General features: G+C 34.9%; 1 protein-coding gene and 1 pseudogene across 4 annotated transcripts; both read left to right on the forward strand.

The window, feature by feature from the left end:
• Positions 1 to 9,170: 9,170 nt before the first annotated feature.
• On the forward strand, positions 9,171 to 13,621 carry LOC115973204 (midasin-like). 3 transcript variants are annotated; one of them, XM_031093450.1, is made up of 9 exons: positions 9,171 to 9,268; positions 9,347 to 9,432; positions 9,551 to 9,636; positions 9,935 to 10,076; positions 10,185 to 10,253; positions 11,487 to 11,607; positions 11,993 to 12,147; positions 12,567 to 12,680; positions 13,089 to 13,621. In XM_031093450.1, the coding sequence occupies exons 1-9, from the start codon at positions 9,226 to 9,228 to the stop codon at positions 13,281 to 13,283; spliced, it is 1,011 nt and encodes a 336-aa protein (XP_030949310.1). In that variant the 5' UTR covers positions 9,171 to 9,225; the 3' UTR covers positions 13,284 to 13,621. The 3 variants fall into 3 exon arrangements, with proteins under 3 accessions (XP_030949310.1, XP_030949311.1, XP_030949312.1); XM_031093451.1 differs by lacking the exon at positions 10,185 to 10,253 and having other exon boundaries at positions 11,484 to 11,607; XM_031093452.1 differs by lacking the exon at positions 10,185 to 10,253.
• A 4,937-nt stretch (positions 13,622 to 18,558) lies between these two features.
• LOC115973201 lies at positions 18,559 to 23,422 on the forward strand (annotated as a pseudogene). Its single transcript, XR_004087644.1, has 6 exons — positions 18,559 to 19,052; positions 19,615 to 19,772; positions 20,679 to 20,725; positions 20,824 to 20,887; positions 21,688 to 22,386; positions 23,010 to 23,422. The product of XR_004087644.1 is annotated as a protein NEN1-like (transcript).
• The last annotated feature ends 207 nt before the right edge of the window (positions 23,423 to 23,629 follow it).

Here is a 23,629-nt window from a genome sequence, read left to right on the forward strand (position 1 = left end):
TTGCTCTTGCACAGTTGATTGTAGTCAACTTCTTTATGGGATATAGGTTAAACATCATGATTATTGTTAGACACCTCATGTCCACTGGAAAAGCTGTGGTATTCAGACATTTCCCTTCTCTCTGTCCACCTATCCTTTGTTGAACAGTTTCAATAGATACAATCCTATCTTTGTAATTAACAAACTCCTGATCTTCTAATCCTTCAAGCCCTAGCACATCATCAATGTCATGTCCATCCAAAGTGAATTCTTTACCTCTAACCCAGCAGCTTAAATCATCCTCCCTTATCATAGCATTTGAATAAAACTCCCTAATCAGGGGTTCACACACTACAGGGAGATCACTCAGAAGCTTTTCCCATCCTTTCCCTTCAAAATAGCTGGGGATAAAGGTGTTTCTTAAATCCTCAAAATCTACAAATCTTTCTTGAATAATTCCTGCTTTCAAGAAGAAATCCTTGTATCTCTCAAAGTGTTGAACCGACCTAAACATATTAGAATCCATTTTCAATCGTTTGTCAGCCTTCTTTGCAGGAGTTTTCTTCTTCGGAGGTGAGGGAGCCATCTGTGAACAATCAGAAGAGGCCACAACAACATAAAGCAATACATGTGCAGAACTAATCAGTACTATGTCATTAACAACAACAAAAAATTGCAACCGCACAGATGAACTTAAACACTTAAGCCTTATGCTACTTAAATCAGCCACATGGATGAACAAGCCTAAAAGAGAAAACACAAGAACAACAGGGAGAATGCAGGGGAGTATTAAAGCAGCAGAGATAGAAAACATCCTAAAGACAAATATATGTCAATGAGACATACAATGGGATGAAAATGACATGACTCATAATCAGCATAGTAAAACTCACAGATGCTCCCAATAGATTCACACAATAGAACATGCACATTCAGCACAGTAAACTTCACATCCACAATAGGAACATTTTGAATCAACTCATCAGCACAAGTTTAGATATAATGAGTAACCAAAAAAAAACTTAGCTAAGCACATGATGAAGACCAAAAACAACAACTAAAATAATTTCAAACTCAAGCAACAGTATCCACAAGCTAAGCAAGAACATAGAGTAATAGCCGAAACACAAACCCATCTCAAAAACATAAACCAATGCGAATAATCAAGGGGGAAAAACACAAAATCAAGTAGAAAGGAGTTCAAGAATGAAAACCCATACCTGTTACTTGAAGATTTTGAGCAGAAAATACGCAACAATGGAGTTTGGAAATGGGAGCACGGAGTGTTTGGGAAGGAGACAGTTGAGAAGGAAGATGAACAGTCACAAAAGTTCGAGGGAAAACTAAAAAAGATTTAAAAAACTGCCTCTATTTTTGCCAAACACACGTTTTTCGCGACTGAAGAGAGTCGCCACAAAGTCACCAGTTCAAGCCACCAAAACACTCAAAGATAAAAGTTTGAAAAAAATTTTCTAAGTGTTTTTCGCGACTGGAAGGTCTACCCGCGAGGGAGTCGCAAGCTGAGCCGCGAAAATCTCTGAGTAACCTTCGTGACAGGTATTCACATTAAAGAACTAGCCTTTGGCTTTTTGAATAAACATTCACTTTAATATAAGGTCGCTTACCCTTTTTCCTAGTCGAATACTAGAATGTGCGACAGGCTTTTGCAGCTCAATATCTCTTTTCATTTGGAAATTTACATTTGGTGAGCTCTTTTTAGCAAAAACAAAAATAAAGAGTGGGAAGATATATAGACACAAGTCTATGCATGTCTCAAGATCATCATAACCATTCACTAATCATTCATGACAAGTTTGAAGATCTATTTACAACAATCACATAGATTTCAAGATTTCTCCCACAGTGATATGAGTGCAAAGAAACAAGCAATGCTCGAAAATGCACAAAGCCATTAGCACAAAGGTACAAGGCAAAACAGGTTTTGAGACAAAAGCTCAACAATGTCAATCAAACTTTTTGATTTTCTAATTTTTATGTGATTTTTGGATTTTTGACACTAGAAGAAAAAGATTGAAAAAAAAAATCAAAAGCATGCACAAGTAGACAAGCAAACAACCATTGGCAAAAACAACAAGCAAACAAACAAATATCGTCGCAAAGCATAGGAAGTATTAATGCATGGACATGTTGTAATGCTTATGCATGGGTACCCTTTTTCACCCACACGTCACTTGCTTTTGGGGTGATTTCCTTATAGGATTGGGTACGGGAGGTAGGGCTTTCAAACCTTCGTGAGAAGCTTTCTAAGCAGTTGGTGAATGCACCAATCATCTTCATCACGTTCATCATTCCAGGATCACCATTTTGATCTCTAGATTGTTCACCTGCCCAATTTCTTCTATCATTTCTAGATCTTCGTGACCTTTGAGGAGTTGCATTATTCTTTGCTCTCAGCTTTTGGCAATTTGGTCGAGTATGCCCTTGAAGTCCGCAATGATGACACACATAAGTTGATCTAGGACCTCTTTGTGGTCGTGGACGTGACTTGGCACGAGATTCAGACCTGCCCACAGAATGATTACGGGAATTCAACAACCGTTCGTTCCCCACATTTCTCTTCTCCTCAATCTTAGGCTCCTCAGCAGTAGGACCAACATCGGTTGATTCTTTGGCCTTTATAAACTTCACTTCTTTAGTGACATTTCCAGATGAGCTACTTCTTCCAGTATATCCCAACTCGGATTTGTCTGAAAAGCTCTTTTGAGATGAAATAATATCATCTAGCTTCTTGGTAGTAACCCTCTCAATTTGAGCATTTGCTTGCACAACCTCTTACTCAAGAAATCTCACTTTTGTGTAAGCTTCGAACAGCTCACCATTCAGTGTTTCTATCTCACATTTGGCCTCCCTATATCGGATTAGGAGACTTTTGTAATCCTCCTCTGCCTTCTTCATTTTTCTCACAGCAGCCTTGGCCACCCTTGAGTACTCACCCGACTTCTCCAAGAGTGAGTTATAATTCTCTTGAAGATTGGCTGTGCTTTTGTCTTCTTCAGCATCTGATTCTTCAACAATTCCCAGTGATTCTTCATCACTATGTTCTCCAAGGTCTCTTGCAAGCAGATTCAACTCGTCTGAAGACTCAACATGAGCAAATAGTCATAAAAGCTGAGTAGTTCCCCTCTCCATCACAGCTTTCTTCAGATTCTGAGTCAGATGAATTCGAGTCACTCAATGTTGTGGCATACACTTTGCCTTTCGATTTCAAGTAATTCGAACATTCTTTCTTAAAGTGTCCATGCCCGTTACATTTGAAACAAGTGACACCTTGTGTAGGTTAGGATTCTTTTTCATCTTTCCTTTTGAATTCCCTTTTCTCCTTTCCTGAATTTTGGAATTTTCCTTTATCACCAAATTTGCCATTATTTTTGAATTTCAAAAATTTTCTGAAATTTTTAACAAGGTATGCAACATCTTTGTTAACCACATCTTCTCCCGATGAGTCATGATCTTCCACCTTCTCATTAATGGTTTTAAGAGCAAGAGATTTACTCTTTCGTTGATTGGGCAGCGACATCTCATAAGTCTAAAGAGAACCAACCAGCTCCTGGACTTTGATGTCATCAAGGTCCTTGCTCTCTTCAATCACTGTCACTTTAGCACGAAAACTTTCCGGCAATGATCGAAGGATCTTCCTTACAATTTTAGAATCCTCTGTTTTCTCCCCCAAATTGAACTTGCTGACAACCGTCTCATTTAGCTTCCCATAGAAAGAGTCAAAGGACTCATCCTCACTCATTTTGAGCTCCTCAAACCGAGTGGTCAGCATTTGCAACTTGGTGTCTTTCACTTTCTTCGTGCCTTCGTAGGTGGTTTCCAATATCTCCCATGCTTCTTTGGCAACGGTAATGTGGGAGATCCTGTGAAATTCATCTGGAGACACACCACAAAAAATAGCATTGAGTGCTTTACTGTTAGCATTAGATGCAGCGAGTGCTGCCTTATCCCATGTGGATTTGGCTGCCTCAGGTCTGGTCCAACCAATCTCAACAGCATCCCAAACTGATTCATCAATTGAGCAAAGAAATACTCTCATGCGAACCTTCCAAAAAGTATAATTACTACCATCAAAATATGGAGGTGTATTTAGGGATTGAGATCGATTCATCTCAATAGGGGGTCAAGGATCACATAATGGTATTGAAACCAATAAAAGTGTACCTGCTCTGATACCAAATGAAAGTTCAAATATGTGTAAAAACACCCTTGAACGTTTAGACCCCCAAATTTCAACTTAAACATTTCAAGCATTATGTCAAACAACTAGTGTGCGGAAAATTAACATAAACTATAATATGGAATTAGAAGAACTATCTAAGCCAAAATAAAATCACAACCCACAGCAGATAAAAAGGCAAAAATAAAAGGGAAGGAAGATGCAAACACAAAGACAACACGCGATGTGTTATCGAAGAGGAAACCGAAGCCCTCGGCGTAAAACCTCTCCACCGCCCTCCAAGCAGTAAAAAATCCACTAGAAAATGTAGTTGGGATACATGGACAGCAATAGACCCTCCAAGCCTAATCTACCCAGTGCACCTAAGCCCTCCAAGCTTCTTGCTCCAACGAGGTTGCGCCGAACATTTTTCTTTTCTAGCTTCCCGGATTCCGCTACTAGACCGTAGCATCAACCAATGTAGATTGGTTCCTTCCTAATTGCTTCCCAGAAATCCAAACAACCCTCTCACAGTGATGAATATGGTGAGAACAAGGTTTGGTAAAATGCCTCTCAAGGATTTGACAATGGAGAGGAAGAGAGTTGAGGAATTTGAAGAGACTCTAATGTATAGATTGTGGGTGAATCAATCTTATTTTTCTTTAGGGTTTCTCTCTCAAAATCTCTCTGGAAGCTCTCTTACATTTGTGGGTATAAAGGGTGTTTATACTGGAGTGAGAGAGGAATGTGAAACGTCAGGTTTTACAAAATAGGGGTGGCTCGCGGCTTGACCTCGCGACTTGACTGAGTTGCGAGATCCAGTCGCGAGATAACCGTATGGCCAGTTGTCCTGTTTTGTCCTGTAGTGCTCCAGCTAGCATGACTGTTCACCTTCTGGCATGCTTGGCACGTGTGCTGTGTCTGGCGGCTTGCAACCGCGAGTCACTAGCGAGGCCAAGCCGCGAGTCTCTGTTTTTTTGCACACTTTTGAGCAAACTTCACTCTATCTCACTCACTACCCTTACAACAAACCCACCTAAATACAGGGTTACTAAATGCTGAAATACAAGCAAATTTGGCATGAAATAAAGCCAATAAAATGGTTGATTAAATTCAACCTTACAAAGTTTACCTCTCTTCAAACTCAATTGGATCAGATTCAGAGGAAGCTATAAGAGAATGTGTAGCTATTCCATGGCAAAAAGGGGGAGTGATAGCTTGATCAGAGGGGGAGGAAATTTCCTAAGAGGGAGTGTTCCTGCAAGTTTCAATTCTTTAACTTTAAATTGTTTTTCAGTTTAAGTAGTTATTCTGTTTAGAATGTTTTTGTACCCATGTTGCTTATGTAAGCTTTTAGGGTTATGTTCTATGCATTTTTATAGGCTTTATGGTTTGTACCATGCTTTATGTAGCCTTTTATACTTTGTTTAAATCAGTACTTCTATCTAAATGTCTTGCATTTTCTTTTAAGTATAATCACTCTTGTTCCCTTGTAGGATTGTTCCTAGATGCATATACTTAGTGAATTATGCATTGGTTGAGTGTTGGGCATACAAGTAACTTGTATTGTTCTTGTTTGCTTGTATGTTCAAGTGTTCATTCTAAGTGGGAATGAGCATTATGTTCACTACCTTATAGTGATTACTTGGTTGATCAAGCCATGGTTTGTCTCTTAACTCCATCTTTGCTTGATCACATATTATCTGTTTCATATGCATTTCATGCTTTTCTGCATACAATGATCATGGTGTATTGTTATGTTTTAGGAGTTTCATATTCATATGATTCAAGTACTTCACAGCTTCTAGAGTTAGGTGTGAGTGAGCTTTGCTCAACTATTCCCAACTCACATGTTAAGTCTAGAGTCTGTTTTAGGGTTTTGTCACGGAATAGCCAAAGGGGGAGATTGTAGGGTTGAATTTAATCAACCATTTTGTTGGCTTTATTCCATGCCAAATTTGCTTGTATTTCAGCATTTAGTAACCCTATATTTAGGTGGGTTTGTTGTAAGGGTAGTGAGTGAGATAGAGTGTTGAATGCTCAAGAGTGTGCAAGAAAACAGAGTCTCACGGCTGGACCTCGCGGGTGACTCGCGGCTGCAAGCTGCCAGATGCAGCACACGTGCCAAGCATGCCAGAAGGTGAACAGTCATGCTAGCTAGAGCATTACAGGACAAAATAGGACAACTGGCCGTTCTGTTATCGCGCGGCTGGAACTCGCGACTCAGTCAAGCCACAAGTCCAAGCCGTGAGCCACCCCTGTTTTGAAAAACCTGACGTTTCACATTCTCTTCCCACCCCAGTATAAATACCCCTCATACCCATAAATGAAAGAGTGCTTCTAGAGAGAATTTTGAGAAAGAAACCCTAGAGAAAAACAAGATTGACTCATCCACAATCTTTACATAAGAGTTTCTTCATATTCCTCCTATCATATATAAAAGCTAATATTAATGTATATTAGTTCATATATTAATGTATAACTGAGTTGAAATATTAGTTCATATATTAATGTATATTTTTTTTATCAACTCAGGTGGTAGATGTGATATTTTTTTTTTTTTTTGCTCAATTTAATAATAATAGTAATAAAAAAAAATTGTCCAACCCATGGGTTCAACCCGACCCATGTGGGTTGGGTTAGGTTGGGTTGGACTTATGTGATGGATTGGATTGGGTTAAATTTTTTTTAACTCACCATGGTGGGTTTGATCAAAAAAATCCCCTTAACCAGACCCATGCACACCCCTACTCACACTCTAAAGATAGAAGATTCAGAAAAATGGGAGAAGAAGGGAGAAAGTTCTAGCTGAAAAAAGAAATTATATATTGTTGGGAACATTCGTGCAGCTGCATCGTATGCCACACGTCACATTCCCAAGTGTCCGACACGATTGCGGTGACTAGACGCACTGTACTTTACAGCCATAAACACATGTAATAAATTTTATATTCAACCCAAGTATTTTTTTATTTATTTATTTTTTTTGAGAAGGTATTCAACCCAAGTAAGAAAAGACAAGGTTAGCAAAAAAAAAAAAAAAAAAGTAGGAAAAGACAAGATTGACATAGAATAATAATAACGGTTTTCCTTTAAAAGTATAACAAACAATATAATATTGTGATTAAACATATAAGCAAAAGACCATTTGAGATTTAAAAATTAACTAGATGCATATGAAACAAGAATGACTCATCTTACCCCCTCCATCATCTATTTTTTTTAAAAGGTGAGATTAAAAATGTGCTAAATTTCAACAAGCAATAAGGCACCAACATATTATAGAATAACGTTCAATTAAAATGTGCTGTAGATAGCCTAGGAGCATGGAGTAAGAAGTAGTAGTTGATTTGCAAAGAAACATTTTCGAATCACAATAGAGGGATGTTTAGAATTCACTTATTTTATTTTATTGAAACTAAAAACTTTTGGCTGAAAGTACTGTAGATAAAGGTAAAACTTAACTGAAATAGTATAGTAGAATCTATAAATAATATGTAAAAGTGCCGCGAGGCCCATGAATAATAGTAAAAATAAGTTAAATAGTAACATAAGCTGACTTTTTAATTTTTGCCAAATACACACTAGATAAACTAGTGTAAAAGAAAACATTGTCTTTGAAAACAAACATTGTTCTGTGCCCACAACTCTTGAAATTTTTGCACTAAAGGACTTAGTGTTCATTGTTTATATGAGAGCATTATAGCCATTCTACTATACACATTTTTTTTTCTTTGGGGCATGTATCGTCATACCGACCTTAATATATATTTTATAATAATAGATGAACGATATACATGATTGTTAGTTTTTATTTTTTTATTTTTTTTATTTTTTATAATGGGAATGATTGTTAGGTTTTAAGCAGGGTTTAAAAGGCACTAGATTTAAGTTGATGGACTGTCCATGCATTTGGTTAATGCATCAATGGAAGGTTGGTAAGTTGCTATTATCGTGATAAAAGGCTAATGAAAAACAATGATGCCGAGAGCACACAATTTTTATAGGAGGGTATTGGCAAGTAATTATGCTAAACGTAGTTTATTAAAATATATTTTTCTAGTAGTCTAGCAAATTTGAATTAATCATTTGATTTTTTTTATTAAAGATAAAAATAAAAAACTATTTGAAGCCTTAATAAAAAAATTAAATAAGTTTCCATCAACAAAACAAAAAATTAAATCGATTTGACGGTAAAAAAAAAAAAAATTGTAATTAAGTATTAAATTCTTTGATTCTTTCCTTTAAAAAAAACAGATTGGTTATTCCCTTATAAAATTGATTATTTCTTTATAAAAATAATAAAATAATATGCTAACATAATCCCATTGGTAGCCCATTAGGCCCAACCTGGTAGCCTAGCCCGTTAAAGACAAAATAGGCATTGCCCATGGGCAGGGTCGTGGGTTGGGGTTTTCTCTTTCAGCCCAGCCCGACCCAGCCTGTAACTAGTTAATAGCCCATTATGTCTAGCTCATTGTGCCATTGGGCCAAGTAAAAATGGGTCGGGCCAGCCCAACCCAATCCAATGACGACCCCTAGATGAAATGGTTACAGTTGATCACGACTGCTAATAGTTTGCATATGCTAAAACCAATTCCAACACCAACCTTTATAGAATAAATAGTTTTACCATATAACAATGGCTTAAGCTTTTGGAAGAATTGATTATTTAAATTAGTATCCGAACTAGAAGTCCTGAGTTTGATCTTTGTTTCCTCCACTCTACCTCCCATTTAAAATCCCATGTATTGAGCCTCACTTATAAAAGGGCGTTTGAGCCGACATGTGAGGGGAGATGTTATAATTACGTGGTTAAATGAATAAATCTATCATTTTCTAATAGTTTAAACTTTTGAGAGAATCGATAATTTAACACTTTTTTATATACATTTCTGTGCTCATCATTTATTTTTTCGCTAGTTACAGTAATTAGTTCCACGTGTTCGTTATATTATTTAATATGTTATTTTCTTGCTTTTCATTAATGACAGGATTTGGGTACTGTAACCAACCTGCTGGAATCTGGCTTGAAATTTTCCTTGACCTTCTCATCAAGACCTCCCCAAATGTTTTTACCACATCAAAAGATCTTGTGGACAATGGATGCAGGTCAGTGCAGTATTATCGCTATGGGTTAAGCCTGTTACATTATCCATAAGCTTATCTTTGTACTTATTTTTAATGCAGTGAATGGGAAAATTGCCAGTTTTGTTCTTGAAATGTGGTTTAGGTGGCATCAGTCTCTTTGGATCCATCAGCCTCTTTTTATCAAGGTATCATTTTAAGTGTGACTCTGTGTCTATATGTGTGCATGTGGGTCTGTGTGTTTTATGTTTTTTATTTTTTGACTGAGGAGACTTGTGGTTTTGTGGTCTTCTGATTGACATGCAGAACTTCTCAAAGATTGGTGATTATGATATTCCACTACCTGATATGCTTGTACAGCCTGTGAATACAGCAACAGTCTTCCAGATTCTGTAAGATGATATATATATTGCTTGATAGCCATTTGAATTTGTAAAACTGTTTTATCATATTTCAATTGATTAGTATATGGCCCGTTATTCAACGAAAAGAATAAAGTACAACAATTAGAAACTTGGTATTCTGTTGTCTGGATTGTACATTTTTTCATCATTTACTAAATTACCCTATTTTAAAGATTTGTTATTTTTTACCATTTATTATTATGTAATGATGCTGGTGAAGTCTTCTTTTTGATGTCACACTTGCATATCTCATTTCTCTCTCTTCAAACTTTTGTGCTTAATGCAGGCAAGGTGCATCTGCTATCCGTGAATATGATGTGCGATGTCTGAAGCTTAGAGTTGCTTCTTGTAACCTCTGGAACAGCTCTATGACTGGGACAAAATTTCATCATATTCTTTTATCTATGGCTCGTTCTCTCTTCCACCAGGTAGCTCATGTTGCAAATTGGATATGCTTTTATTATTTCTGCTAGAATTCATGGAATTCATTCTTAATGTTACTCTTCTGCTTCCTGATTATATATGCACATAAAAAGTCTTTTGATTCAAATGAATTTGCAACAATCAAGTCCAATCTTTGTGCATTATCGGAGAACTTAGTTAAGGTATGCTTTTTCTGAAGTTTCTATATCTTTAATAATCTTTTGAAAAATGAGTGTTTCCAAAAGACTGGTCTTCCCATTCGCGTGGTTACTTTCCATATTTTCAGTTTGCATTCTTTTTTTAATTTATTATTATTATTATTTATTTATTTAATGGCGCCATTTGTTTCAACTTAAATCATTTTTCAAAAAATGTTTTCCTCATTTTCAGGTATTTGGAACAGAAATGTTTTACGCCTCTTAGTTATTGCTATTGCACTCATATTTTGATTGTGCATATTATTGTAATGATTGACTTTTTAAAAAGGAAGAAATTGGTTTATTTTGCTTTAGGTTATTTTTCAGTTGTTCTGTATTATTACTTTTATGTGGTGTATCAAACTTTTTATTTCATATCTATATAAAAAATGTAGAGGAAGACCAAAAATCACATTAGTAGAAGTAATAAAATAGGACATGTCAATTAGGGGAGTAACTCAGAATTTGACTTTAGATAGAGTAGAATGGAGGCAAAGAAGACATATTAACTAATATGTTGGGGATCTATAGCCGACCCCAAAATTTTGGGACTATGGCATGAATGAAATGCTAGAAGCTTTGAGGACCAAAGAAAGGAGTCTTCCAGAACTAAAGATGTTTTTTCTTACTTCTCTTTCTTCATTGGGTTTTTATCCTTTTTATTCTCTTTTAGATTTTAATGATCATTGTACTCCACCATGATTGATGGTCTCTAGTATATGTCCTGTATATATTTTTTTTCCCCAATAAATTATGTCATTTATCATATATATATATATATATATATATGAAAATTTGTGATTTTTCAGACGTTTGAAATGCCAGAAAATGTTTCCCAAAGTATAAGAACACAACCAAATACCAGAAAACAAACAGTTTTCCTATAAGATGTTTTTGAAAACATTTTTGACATAAAACATTTTGTGCTTGTAATTATTTTAAGTTTTAACTCTCTGTGCTCATCATTGTGAATATGAAGAATTTCCCATTTTCAATAAAAGTTTCTACTTAAAAAAAATTTATGCTGAAATTAACAGAGCCTTAACCTTACAAACTCATACCTAGACTTTAAAATCGCAGTTTTTGTTTCAATTAGACTTCACATTTGGGTCCCATAGAATAGAACTCGAATAGAAATTTATGAAGTAATAAAAAACTAATCTTTGATGGCTGCATCATGTCCATCCTTTTATCCATCTCTTTCTTTGGTGACAGCAGGAAAACCTCCAGCAAATGAGTTCCCTTGTTCTCTCATTAAGCCATGGCAGATTGAAGGAGTCGGTGCAAAAGTACATTGAACCACTGCTAAAAGATCTCTATCTTCACTGTGAATCTATTGGTGATTAAATTTCTATTGATCTTTTTGTGCTGTGTTTAGAATTACAAGATTTTTCTTGGGTATCAATTTTATTTAAAGGATTTTGTCAACGGATGTCTTAAGGACATTTGTTAGAGAACTATTTTAGGAAAGTTTAATGGGAAACTTAAAAAAAAAGCAACTTATTTTTTAACAGTTTTTTTCTATTTCCCATAAAAGTGATATCAAAACTTTTTTAAAATGGTTCATTAACAAATGCCCTAAGGGCACTTGTTAACCGGACCCCTATTTATAATGTGCTAGTAATATTAATTGTATTTATTTTGGTTCCAAGCAAAATTTGTTTTTCTGTTAAATTTAATTTTTTTTTTAAAAAATTTAATTTTCAATCTTTTTTCTTTCTTAGACTTCCACTATATTCTTGGTTGTGCATGGTTACGGATTGGGGGATTACGTTTTCATCTCTTGCTTAGCTCTGATGATCTAGATCCAGCCATGAAGCACTATTGGAAGTATTCGCAGTTGGCTGACAAGATAGCATCCCTTAAGCTTGAAATCCAGGTATCTTTCTTGTATTATTTAACCAGCCTAAGTGTCTTGTAATGGTCTTTATTGTGAAATTTATGCACCTCCAATGCAATGTCGAAGATAGAATCGCTGTCCACATCTAAAGCTCTTCAAGCACCTCTCCTCAAATTTATTTCTTCATAACTTTTACTTCTAGCTGCGTATTTGCATGGTTCTTTTGTTATTAAGTATCTTAATTTGAACCACAAGTTGAGTGCATAAGTTCTGAAGTCAATCTGACATGTTTAGTTTTAATTAATTTCATTTCTCTTTGTAAGATCATAAACCCAAAACTTGTAATATATGTGAATGAATTTGCATGCTCATGTGCAGGGAGAAGTTTGTAGTTGAGCTTTTCTTTGAAGCCAAATGATGTGATAAATTTAAAGATTTTAATATATGGGTTGTTGTAGGTGCGACAAGAGTGTGGCTACTTAGCAGGACACTTTTCTACAAGAGAAGATGATAATAGAAGAACACTGGCTTTAGAACATCTTGAAGTGGAGCTTAGAAGGGTGCAAAGAAAGGTCTAATCAGTTTCACTTCTATTCTTGTATTACTATTTTCATTGGCAGATGAAATAAACTTATTCATAGTATACGATAATATTTATACTTTGTTAGTGTTTGAGGAAATCAAATGTTTGTGGCGATTGTGAGTATGAATGATACCTTTTTGATAAGTAATAAAGTCTTACTAATATCAAAAACTCAAATCACCCAAGTATACAGGGATTATACAAGGGGAGATCATTCACTCAATCATGCAGATTACATAGATTTATCAAATCACTAACCGAATATGGAGGATGACAACGTAAAACAGACATCCAATCCAATAAAGTTCTAAAGAAAATATTATTTTAGCAAGGCTGGACATGCTTCTTGTCAGTTCTTGTCTTTTATCTGATGACAAAAGTTTCTTCATGTTCTCAGATTGTGTTCCGCTCTGATCCCGGGAAATTTATGAAGTTAAAACATGATTGCAAAGAATTTTTCGAAAAGTGTGATGGGCTTCTTAAATGTATTACACCTTTGGAGGTTATGGTGAGTAATATTGAAGCCATGGGCTTACCACATATTGTTGATCAAGTGTGCAACTGGCAGGTACAAATAATTATGCATGATTAGATAGTTGGGAATGTATTTTGTATGATAACAGTTCATTTCTTTTCCATTCCACATTGCTGTTGCTTTTTAAATTATTATTCCTATTTCACATGTTTCTATCTTGGTTTATCAGGACACAGCAACCTGATTTGTTGGCCGATTATCAGAGGAATATGCTGAATATGTTGATGTGAAATGTTAAAAATATACATTTTTAAACCACCCAAACAAACAACAATTTTGTTGTGGGAGTTGTCAAATTTCCATAAGATGATTGAAATAGAGATAAAACTTTTTCTTCACGAATGGAAAAATAAAAACAAAACAAAAACGGTACACAGATTTAACTTAAAAAATACATCAAGATAGATTTTTCAATTGTATAATATTGATAATTAATTTAATGATAGTTGTAAGACATTATTATAATTGTTAATTTAAATTATCTTAAAGTTTTATTTATATTCATGAGAGTTTTTTTTTTTCTTTTTTACGTAAGATTAGAAATATATACTTATTTAACATAAAATTAATTGGATACATAAAAAAGCACAACCTACATAGGCACACAAATCTTCCGACCATACAAAACAATCAGAAGCACATTCAGCATGTGCCACTGAAATACAAGAAACTTCATTAAGCTTTAAGCCTAAAGAAATCTAACTCCCATATACGCAACCCAGATAACAAAGATTTTACAACATGTATCAAATGGCCATAATAGAGAAACCATGGGTTACAACTTGGTTGCCATTTGTTTCCAAAACCTCATCAGAGATGCCAACATAAATTGCATACTGGACAATTGAATGTGCTGCCCATCAAAGAGGTATCTACTGCTACCCTATCAACCACAAATACATAAGCATACGAGAGACTATCAGAACCTAGATTGAACTTTCTGAAAACCATTTCTGTGAAGCATTGTTGCAGTGAATATTTATTGCAACAAGATATTAGGATCTTTTTCTCTCTACAATGAGAGAAGAGCACGAGCTGTTCTACAATTCGAACACATGAGATTCGTTCAAGTGATGAAGGCTGCCTAGCAACCTTGATTGAATCAAAGGCAGGACCCGTTCGTGAATGACCACTCTGAGCATCTCAAGCAAACCAAGTAAACACAAAATACATTCTGTTGGAGAAATTACCAATGAAATGATATTTTGGTTACAATACAAATAGAAATATAAACGAACAATGTCGGACTGAGACACGAAAATCTTGCTTTCTTTAGGGAGATTCAAGACCTCTGCGTTTGGCAAAGCTTGGAAATACCTTTCTTTGACCCAAAATCTCTCAAGTATTTAGGAGTATTATTAAATTCACTCTTGATCTGAAAATAGTCCATAGCGTAGCTATATATATAATCTTCTAATCCTTCTCATAACCTACATGTTATTTATTAGTTTAGATGACTCCTCTTAATTAATTTAAATTAACTTACATACATGTTAACTCTTTTTTTAACAAATTCCACTATAACTCATCTCTTTATTAATTTTCAGTTAATTTAAGTTTTAAAATTTAATTTAAAATGCGCACATTCCCCTACTCGTTTTAATATTAAATTAGGAAAATGAGAGATTACAGGGCAAAGAGGGATTATTATGCATCATGAAGGTGTGCTCTACATTGAACCTTCATTTAGTGAAACATTATTATGCATCATGAAGGTGTGCTCTACATTGAACCTTCATTTAGTGAAACAACAATCTCTACTTCAGATTCAATAGTGGTGTCTGACTTGAACTATGACTACTTAGGGAAAATAAAATATTACTGCTCACACATAACGATTCAAGTGTTAACATGAGCTTCACTAGCTAGCACATTACGATGTTGTGTTGATCCCAGTTTTCTTGAGCGTCTTTGAGAATAAGCTCAATTCTCATAGGTAGCAACCCCACTCCTACACTCACATAGGTGAAATCTATCTAGCGTGCTCTTGTAACTTTGACACCCCACTCATGAGAGCTACCAATTGCTCATTAAGAGTTTTAAAAAACTCAACCTCCTACACATCATAGGATAAATGCATTTACGCCATTGGGATGGATTTTTTTCTTTCAAATAAAATCAAAATTAATAATGCATTTTCTTACGACCACCATATGATTCGTTTTTCCCATTAAACCTAGTTCTCAGTTGCTCTAGTCCCTGAGTTGGGTATCCTTATACATGGCTCATGATTAGATGGGCTTCAATCCCATCCCCCTCGATGTATTCCAGACCCTTTCTCTTGTTAAGGCCTTAGTTAAAGGATCTGCAAGATTATCACAAGAACTTGATTTAGCAGTGCATCTGTACAGTTTCTTATCAGCTTCCATTGAATGGTTCACTGGTTAAAATTCTTTTCCCTCAATGTGGCTTAAGGTAAGGGGTCCACTTTCACCTTTATCCCTTGTCTTTGGCCTTATTGGAGTGACAATTTTGAGGTATGGTTAAAGGAGTATGGATTGCAAGAAATCTGGACCCAATTTCTCTTCTCATGTTTGCAGATGATTGCATTGTTTTTGTGAGGCACTAATTATATGCAAGATAATGTTTTGAAAAGTTAGTGGTATTGTGACCTTTGTGGAAAGATTGTAATTTTGACAAATCTGAGGTGTTTTTCAGTCCTAACACTCCTGGGCAGGGTATAAACCCTATGTTAGCTCTTTTTAAGGTGAAAAAAGTTGATGGACTTGGTAAGTATTTGGGTCAGAAAAAGACATCATTTCCTGCTTTTTGATTTTTTTCCTTTTTTCTTTTCCCATTTTGTTCTTTATATAGACTTGGTATTGATCATACATTAGATCTAAACCTATAATGTTTGGTATGGCACTATTGTATAAATTCTTATTATTGTTGATTGATTACTTTAGTTAAGTGGCTTTATCTCTTGAATAAGTAGCTTATCTAGGTTGTGGTCGCTGCTGTCGGCTATATTGAGATGATAGTGGACTACGTAGCATGTATACATGAAATTGTTTATCTTCATTTCGAATTTTCTTTAATATAGTCATTTAATAATGATATTAAAAAAGTGGTCAGTGTTGGCTATCAACTTTCAGCAATCTTATTTATTAGGCCAAGTCCATGTTTCCTGCCACTTATAGATGGATAGATGTGCTCAACTGTTTCTTTGCTAACAATTTTATGGTGACCTCTTTTACCTTCTTGTTTTTACACACATACTAAATGTTTCTCATTGTATTATTTGTTTAAAAATTTTCTCATTTTGTCAACTATAATTTATTCTGTTTATGCTGAAGATTTTGGCCAAAAGCCTTATAGTTTAACTGTTATTTCTTAATATTTCCAATGGAAACATTTATAGTTTCAATCCCCTCCCCCGTTATAATTATTAAATTATCAAAAATGGCTTTTCTTGTACATTTTAAATATTCTATTGCCTTATATGCTTATCTTCCTACCAAAATAACATTCCCATAAATGTTCGATGAGAAAGCAACTCACTAGCCAATATTGCTTGATTATTTGGGGGTTAAGAAATAAGAATTGAAAATGACATTGACCTATTTATGCTCCTCTTCTGGAACTATTGTGCTATATTTCCTTAGCATGATTTGCATATTTTTTAGACCCAATTAGTTATGCTTAGAATAGATGTATTGTTTTGTTGGCTTCATTTCATTCCGTTGTTTTTCTTTTTCCCTCTTAATACTAGTGATTGGGTTAGTATTTTCTATTACACAATGCACAAAGTAGAAGCAAAGGAGTCTTTGATTAATGGCTTGGACTTTTAATGATTTCTGGACACATGTTGATTCTCAGACATTCTGATCCTCATCATGAAGAGATTATTTAATGGTAAAAATTGTAATGCTTTTGGCATCGAATCACCCACCTGCACTACATAAAATATTTACTCTAAAGTGATGATTTGTGAGTCATTCTACGATGATTGGAATGAGAGTGGATAAAAGAATATTATTGTGGATTATGAATACTGTATACTCTTTCGAAAGTGCGGGGGGTTGGCCCTGATGATAAGGTTTGTGGGAAGCTAGCAAGGAGTAGAGGTTTTGAGGCTAGAGGTTTTTATCATTTTTTTTTTTTACCCTCCTACTTGCTCTTTCCCTTGGAGGTTGGTGTGGCAATCGAAGGTTCCTCCAAGGGTGGCTTTCATTTCATGGTTAGCTTCTTTAGAAAGATTCTTACAACTGATAACCTTTGCAAAAAGGGTATTATTGTTCTTGATTGGTGTTACATGTGTAAGAGGTGTGAGGAGTTGGTAGATCATCTTCTGCTTCATTGCCCTATAGCTTTTGAGATGTGGTCCTTGGTGTTGTGCTTGTTTGGACTTTAGTGTGTTTGAGAAAGTAGGCATTAGTTTTATGAATGAAAATATACATGAGTGCTCAATTATTGTTGAGGAAGGGATAGCACCCTACAAGTAAGGCATATTGAACGCTTTGGTGTGTGTGTGTGTGTATATATATATATATAGAGAGAGAGAGAGATACCAACCTTAACCACTAGTTAGGGATGTATCACTTAGAGCATGTTAACGAATGATACCAACCTTAACATTTATGGTGTTTTTTGGTTGTTTAGTTGGCTTTGGCGTTACTTTCAAATGTTTTGTTTTGGTTGTAAAGAACAATTGATGTCATATACTCATATTGTATTTATGTTCTTTATTTCACCATGAATTATGTGTCATTTCAACTCTCTTGTTTCACTCTGTCTTCTCTTAGTAACTGCCCTTTGTTAAATAGCAATATGTTTTCTTATTGTATAATGTACCACCAAAGACCCTTTTGTTGATGGGCACGTATGGTGTCCTTTATGGGGTGAGTTCGAGTCCTAAACTCATGGGATGGGCAACTATCCATTTTAAATTGTATTAAAAAAATGTATATAATGCATAGTTGTGTACGAATATTTTAGACTCTAAATATGGTGGGTGGATATCCTAAATTATTCTCAAAGTAGAGCTAATGGTTTAATTAGGAATTGTATCTCACTCTTTTACCTCCAAGATGCAAATACCATGAAATTGTATATATAATTTTAAACGAGTAGACAAACATCATCACCACACATGCCTTTTCATTTAACTTTTAGCTTATTTAACTAATATATAATTTTTTAAAACCTTACTTATTTTTAAAAGTACAAATAAATTTTAAACAATTTTAAGTAAAAAAAATAAACAACAACAAAAAAAAGTCAAATAAGTTGAGACTCTTTCTTTCTCTCTCTCCCCAAAAAAAATTACTGATATTCATTTGAAAATTGTTTATTTCCAGTAGTTTATTTGCATTATATAAAACAAAAAGTTAAAAGTAATGTGAAACTCGCAAACACTTGATAATTTAAAAAATAAATAGTAAAACTTATAATTGGTTGCCAAATGCACACTAAAAGTACCATTTTGGAATACACTTAATACTCTTTCTCTCTCTCTTTCTTGAAATCGAATCCTATACATACATACATACATACACGTACAATTGTGAAAATCAGTACAATTCAAAAACACAAAAGCAATGAGTTCGAGTAGTGGAGAAGAAAGATCGGAAATCGCATTCTTCGACGTGGAAACCACGGTGCCGACCCGACCCGGCCAACGGTTCGCCTTACTGGAATTCGGAGCCATCCTGGTTTGCCCTAAAAAGCTCGTCGAGCTCCAGAGCTACTCCACCTTGATCAAACCAGCCGATCACTCTCTCATCTCCACCTTGTCCGTACGCTGCAATGGTATCACTCCCGACGCCGTCGTTTCCGCCCCTACCTTCCTCCAAATCGCTGATCGCGTTTACGACCTCCTCCACGGTATCTATCTCTCTCTCTTATAGTCTTTGTTTGGTTGCTCAGAAAATTTTGAATTCTAATTTTACTTTTTGGATGTCATATGATTGACTGAGGTGGAGCTAACTTTTTGTTTGGTTGGTCAGAAATGTGAGGAAACTGTAGAAATTTATGAAGGATTTTTGTTGGGTTGAGTCTTTTCGATGACTTAACTAGTTCAAAGTAGTTCAATTTGGGTATATATATAATCATTTTCATTTCCTGCATTTTCTCATCAACCAAACAGAGGGAGAAAAGATTTCTCTTGTTTTGTTTTTATTTTTTGGTTTTTGGTTTTGTTTTTAAGCTAGCCTCAAGTATGCTCATGAAGTTTATTAGGCTTACTTGGATGATTTTTTCTTTTTCTTTTTTTAAATTAATTTTTAATGTGGTTGTGGATTGTGAAAATGTTAGTTTATGATTGAAATATGTTTGCTTTTTTAGAAAAAGAAGAAAAACATGGTGCTTTTAACCTTCTTAATTTGCTTTGTTTGTTGCATATTTTATTTTAATTTTTTTAAATATGATTTTTTGTTTGTTTGAATAGGACGGATTTGGGCGGGTCATAATATACTAAGGTTTGATTGTGCAAGGATAAGAGAGGCATTTGCGGAGATTGGTAAGCCCACACCCGAGCCTAAGGGTACTATCGATTCATTGCAATTGTTGACACAGAAATTTGGAAGGAGAGCTGGTGACATGAAGGTATCAATCTCTCTATTCTTGATGAAATTGGTGAAAAAGCAACATCTTATAAATATTTGCATTAGTTCTCAATCTTGAATGATTTTTCTAAGCACAAGAAACAAGCAAAAAAAAAAAAAAAAAAAAGGATTTAATTCTTGGAATTATTATAGTATCGAAAGAATTAAAGAACTGCAGAGTAGGTGTAGCAATTAGGACAAAATTGTTTAGTGGCAAAAGGAATTCTTTTAATTAAAAATTTGAAAGCATTTTTGGATGTGTGTTTTTCAGCTTTATGATGTATCTGTATAGAGTCTTGAGCTATATGATGTTTCCACAAAGGGGTGATCACCAAATTTGATCATTTATCCCCTCTTTGTGGTTTTGTGTTGTTTTGGAAGATGCTTAAATTTGGATATCAACTTGTCGATTGGCTTAAGGATAATAACCTTTATTTTCAAAAGAAAATAATTATTCTCACCAATCTTTTTCATCTTATAATATGCAGTTTTAAGACCCAGTAATTATTTTTTTATCATGTTGGCCTTAAAATCTGTTGTTGTTGAGGATTCAAAGCCAACCCCAAAAAATTTGGGATTAAAGCCTTTAAACTTGTCAATTTCTATATTATTAGAGGCATCTAAGGCTATCCTTATTTAATTTCTTGTGTGACAGAGACTTTATATGATGACAATTTCATATCTTTGGAGTTGGTGCACCTGGGGAGGTGTATACCAACATTTCTCTCAGCTTTCTTAGCTTTATCAACATCTTAATATGAGTTTCCTTAGTTCATTTATTACTGTTGTTTATACACGATCAGATGGATTTTCAAGTCACGTGAAAGCTTGAGGGTAGTTGTTGTACTATAGGTTTTGACTGATTGAAAATTTTGAAATATTGATATGCTCATATTTTTCACTTTAGATGGCCACTCTTGCAACTTATTTTGGGCTTGGGCAGCAGACACACAGGTAATTGTGCAAACCAAAGTGGAGACACTTGCTCCATATTAGCCTGGTAATATTTTTTTCGTCGTCAAAGCTAATCTCTTCGGTGATGTATTCTTCAGGAGCTTGGATGATGTTCGGATGAATCTTGAAGTTGTCAAGTATTGTGCAACTGTTTTGTTCTTGGTAATTTTATAATTCTGAAAGCTATAAAATGTACTTATCTATGACTGATATGCCACTACTATCAATATTTTAATTTTTAATAGATCTCTCATGAATTATATAAATAAAGTACTTGTTTGGTTTGTCTATAAAGATTTGACACATACTATTTTAAATGTCTTAGGAAATTTGCTTGTACCATGAGAACACTATTCATCTGAATACTGCACACCATTAGAAGTTAGACATGCTTTCCTCAAGTTTGGTGACAGTAAACAATCCTACATGACGTCCAGCAGGAGTACATTATTAATTTATTCCACTTCATGGCTAATTCTGTTTTCAGCCAGTGCTTTACTGCAATTGTTAACTCGGACCATTCTTTATTTGTTGGTTGAGTTAATTCGGTTCCCATTTTGTTCTAAATTGCTGCAAAATATCCTCTCTCTCTCTCTGTCTCTCTCTGTCTCTGTCTCTCTCCGAGCTTGCTTTTGACTCTTTAAACTTCTGAACCATCCATGCCCCTCTTATGAACACATTTTGACTACATAAATCCTGAAATGAGTAGGCCTCTCTAGGAAGAATTAGTGGAGTTCCTTGCACTCTTCGATAACCTTACTTTAATTCTTTAGCATATATGTTTATTTGAATTTTCAATTAGTAGGTTTTCTCTTTTAGACATTTACTTTTAGCTCAGACAGTCCAGATATATTTACTTTTATTATGTCCTTCCTGGTGACTTTGACAGGCTGAGTAGAGGGCTGGTAGAAAAATGCATGTTTTATAAGGTTTGATATTGACAAAAATCTGCAAACATGCAGGAATCAAGCCTTCCAGATATATTCACTGCAAACAGTTGGGTTTCCCCAAATGCTATGACAAGAAGTCGTAGTAATGTAAAATCAACTCCAGAGGGGGTGAGTCTAAAAATAAATACTCCCCCATCAAGTTCGAAGTTAAATGATGATCCAATGCTATCTCCTACAAATCAAGAGCCAGAGGAAAAACATCCAATTTTATCTCTTCTGACACGCATCACAGCAGAGGAGGTTGAACCTAATACAGCTCAATGGGATCCTTTTGACATGGGCCAGCTTAGCAATGAAATGGAGGAGTCATATGAGATGTCTTCCACAGAGTCTTCTGCAGCTGCTGTCTCCGATGGTAGCAGTGACTCTGCAGGGTTTTTAGAGCCTGATGAAGTTCATATTTCTTCTATCATCTTTTGTTACATTTTTTCGTGGGAGTCAAAGAATACAATTATTGCATGAAGGTTTCATTTTGCAGCTTAGTTGTAGTCGTTTGAAAGTGCGGTTTGGAATAAGTACAAAATTTCTTGATCATGCTGGTCGGCCTCGGTTGAACTTTGTGGCTAATGCCCCAGAGAGTTTATGTAAGGTTCTCGATGCATGTGATGGTATTGCACAGAATTTGTCCTTGGATTCAGGTAGCAACTCTGAATGGAGGCCTGCTGTGATTAGGAAAAATGGCTTTGTCAACTACCCTACAGTGAGGCTGCAGTAAGTTTGCTCCTATTTTTTTGCCCTCTCTCTCGCTCTCTCTCTCTCTCTCTCTCTCTCTCTATTGTGATTAGTGGAAAAAAGAAATGCCTCAATTTAAGCTGTATTAAAGAAAGTTTAGATTGCAGCCCAAAATATGTTTTTTGGCTTTTTCCTGCACATTGAATTTTACCATAGTAGGAATAGGAGAGTCCTGATATGCTTTTCTCCATAAAAATATTTCTTGATTAATACATCGCAGCCTAAAAAATCTTGCATGCTCGGTCCTACATTCTTGTTAATAAATCGGATTTTAGTTAAGTTTGTTTTAATTTCTCTTTCATGGATGAAAGTGAAACCATTATTAATATTTTAACCCCTCATTGAGTTTGAATCATATTCATTTATATGGATGTTTTACTTAATTGGTTACTTTGAAATTGAGGCATGAAGATATTTTGGGATTTAGCAGTTTCAACTTGCAACTGCTGCTTGAATTATATAATTATAGTCATAAAATATTGGATTTTTTTGTTTCCCTTATTTGTCTAATATGCAAGCGCATTAAGCATTAGTGTAAATGTCATCAAGTTCTCCATAATTGAAGTCACCTGATGAGATACGTAATTGTTTTGTAACAACAGCATACCAAATACCATATCTGGAGATAACCCATACGGAACAGAGATGTATCAAAAAGATTCAGGCAGCATTCAAAAGCTCGTGTTCAGTAAATATGATCCTGCAGAGCTTGATCCCTTGTTCACTCCTGGTACCTTTGTGGATGCATTCTTTTCAATAGATCCATATGACTATCAGCAGAATGCAGGCATTCGTTTGGTGGCAAAAAAATTGATTATCCATTTCAATTGATGAATGAAGACAGTCTCTAATTTGTTCAATAGGACCAGTTGCTCTGTAAATTTGTCATGTTGGACCAAGTAGACTAACATAAAGAAAGAAAATGTTTTTAATGTTAGGATGGAAAGGATGAGGACCATTAATACTGATGATTGATTGTAAGATATAAATGCAAAATTTGTTCGAATTTTTATTATATGTGGCCAACAAATTATAACAGATTTATTTTCCGAAGTTACAGGCAGCAACTATAAATTGTATCTCAACCCGTTGCAAAGAACACGTGCGTATATAATTTATATTTGCAGTAATGGGATTGGTTGGAGGCATTCTGAAGATTAAGTTAACACAATAATTTTCAGAAACTTGAAATGAAAAATTACAGTGATAGTTATCTTAAATG

The sequence above is a fragment of the Quercus lobata genome, unplaced genomic scaffold (assembly GCF_001633185.2).
Source record: "Quercus lobata isolate SW786 unplaced genomic scaffold, ValleyOak3.0 Primary Assembly Scq3eQI_356, whole genome shotgun sequence".
Classification (NCBI taxonomy): Eukaryota; Viridiplantae; Streptophyta; class Magnoliopsida; order Fagales; family Fagaceae; genus Quercus; species Quercus lobata.

Excerpts from the sequence above, each read along its gene's own strand:
- LOC115973204 (XM_031093450.1), top strand. The coding sequence starts at position 9,226 with ATGTTTTTACCACATCAAAAGATCTTGTGGACAATGGATGCAG. Across the intron at positions 9,269-9,346 it reads CTTGTGGACAATGGATGCAG|TGAATGGGAAAATTGCCAGT; the intron begins GTCAGTGCAGTA and ends TTTTTAATGCAG. Across the intron at positions 10,077-10,184 it reads CTCGTTCTCTCTTCCACCAG|TCTTTTGATTCAAATGAATT; the intron begins GTAGCTCATGTT and ends GCACATAAAAAG.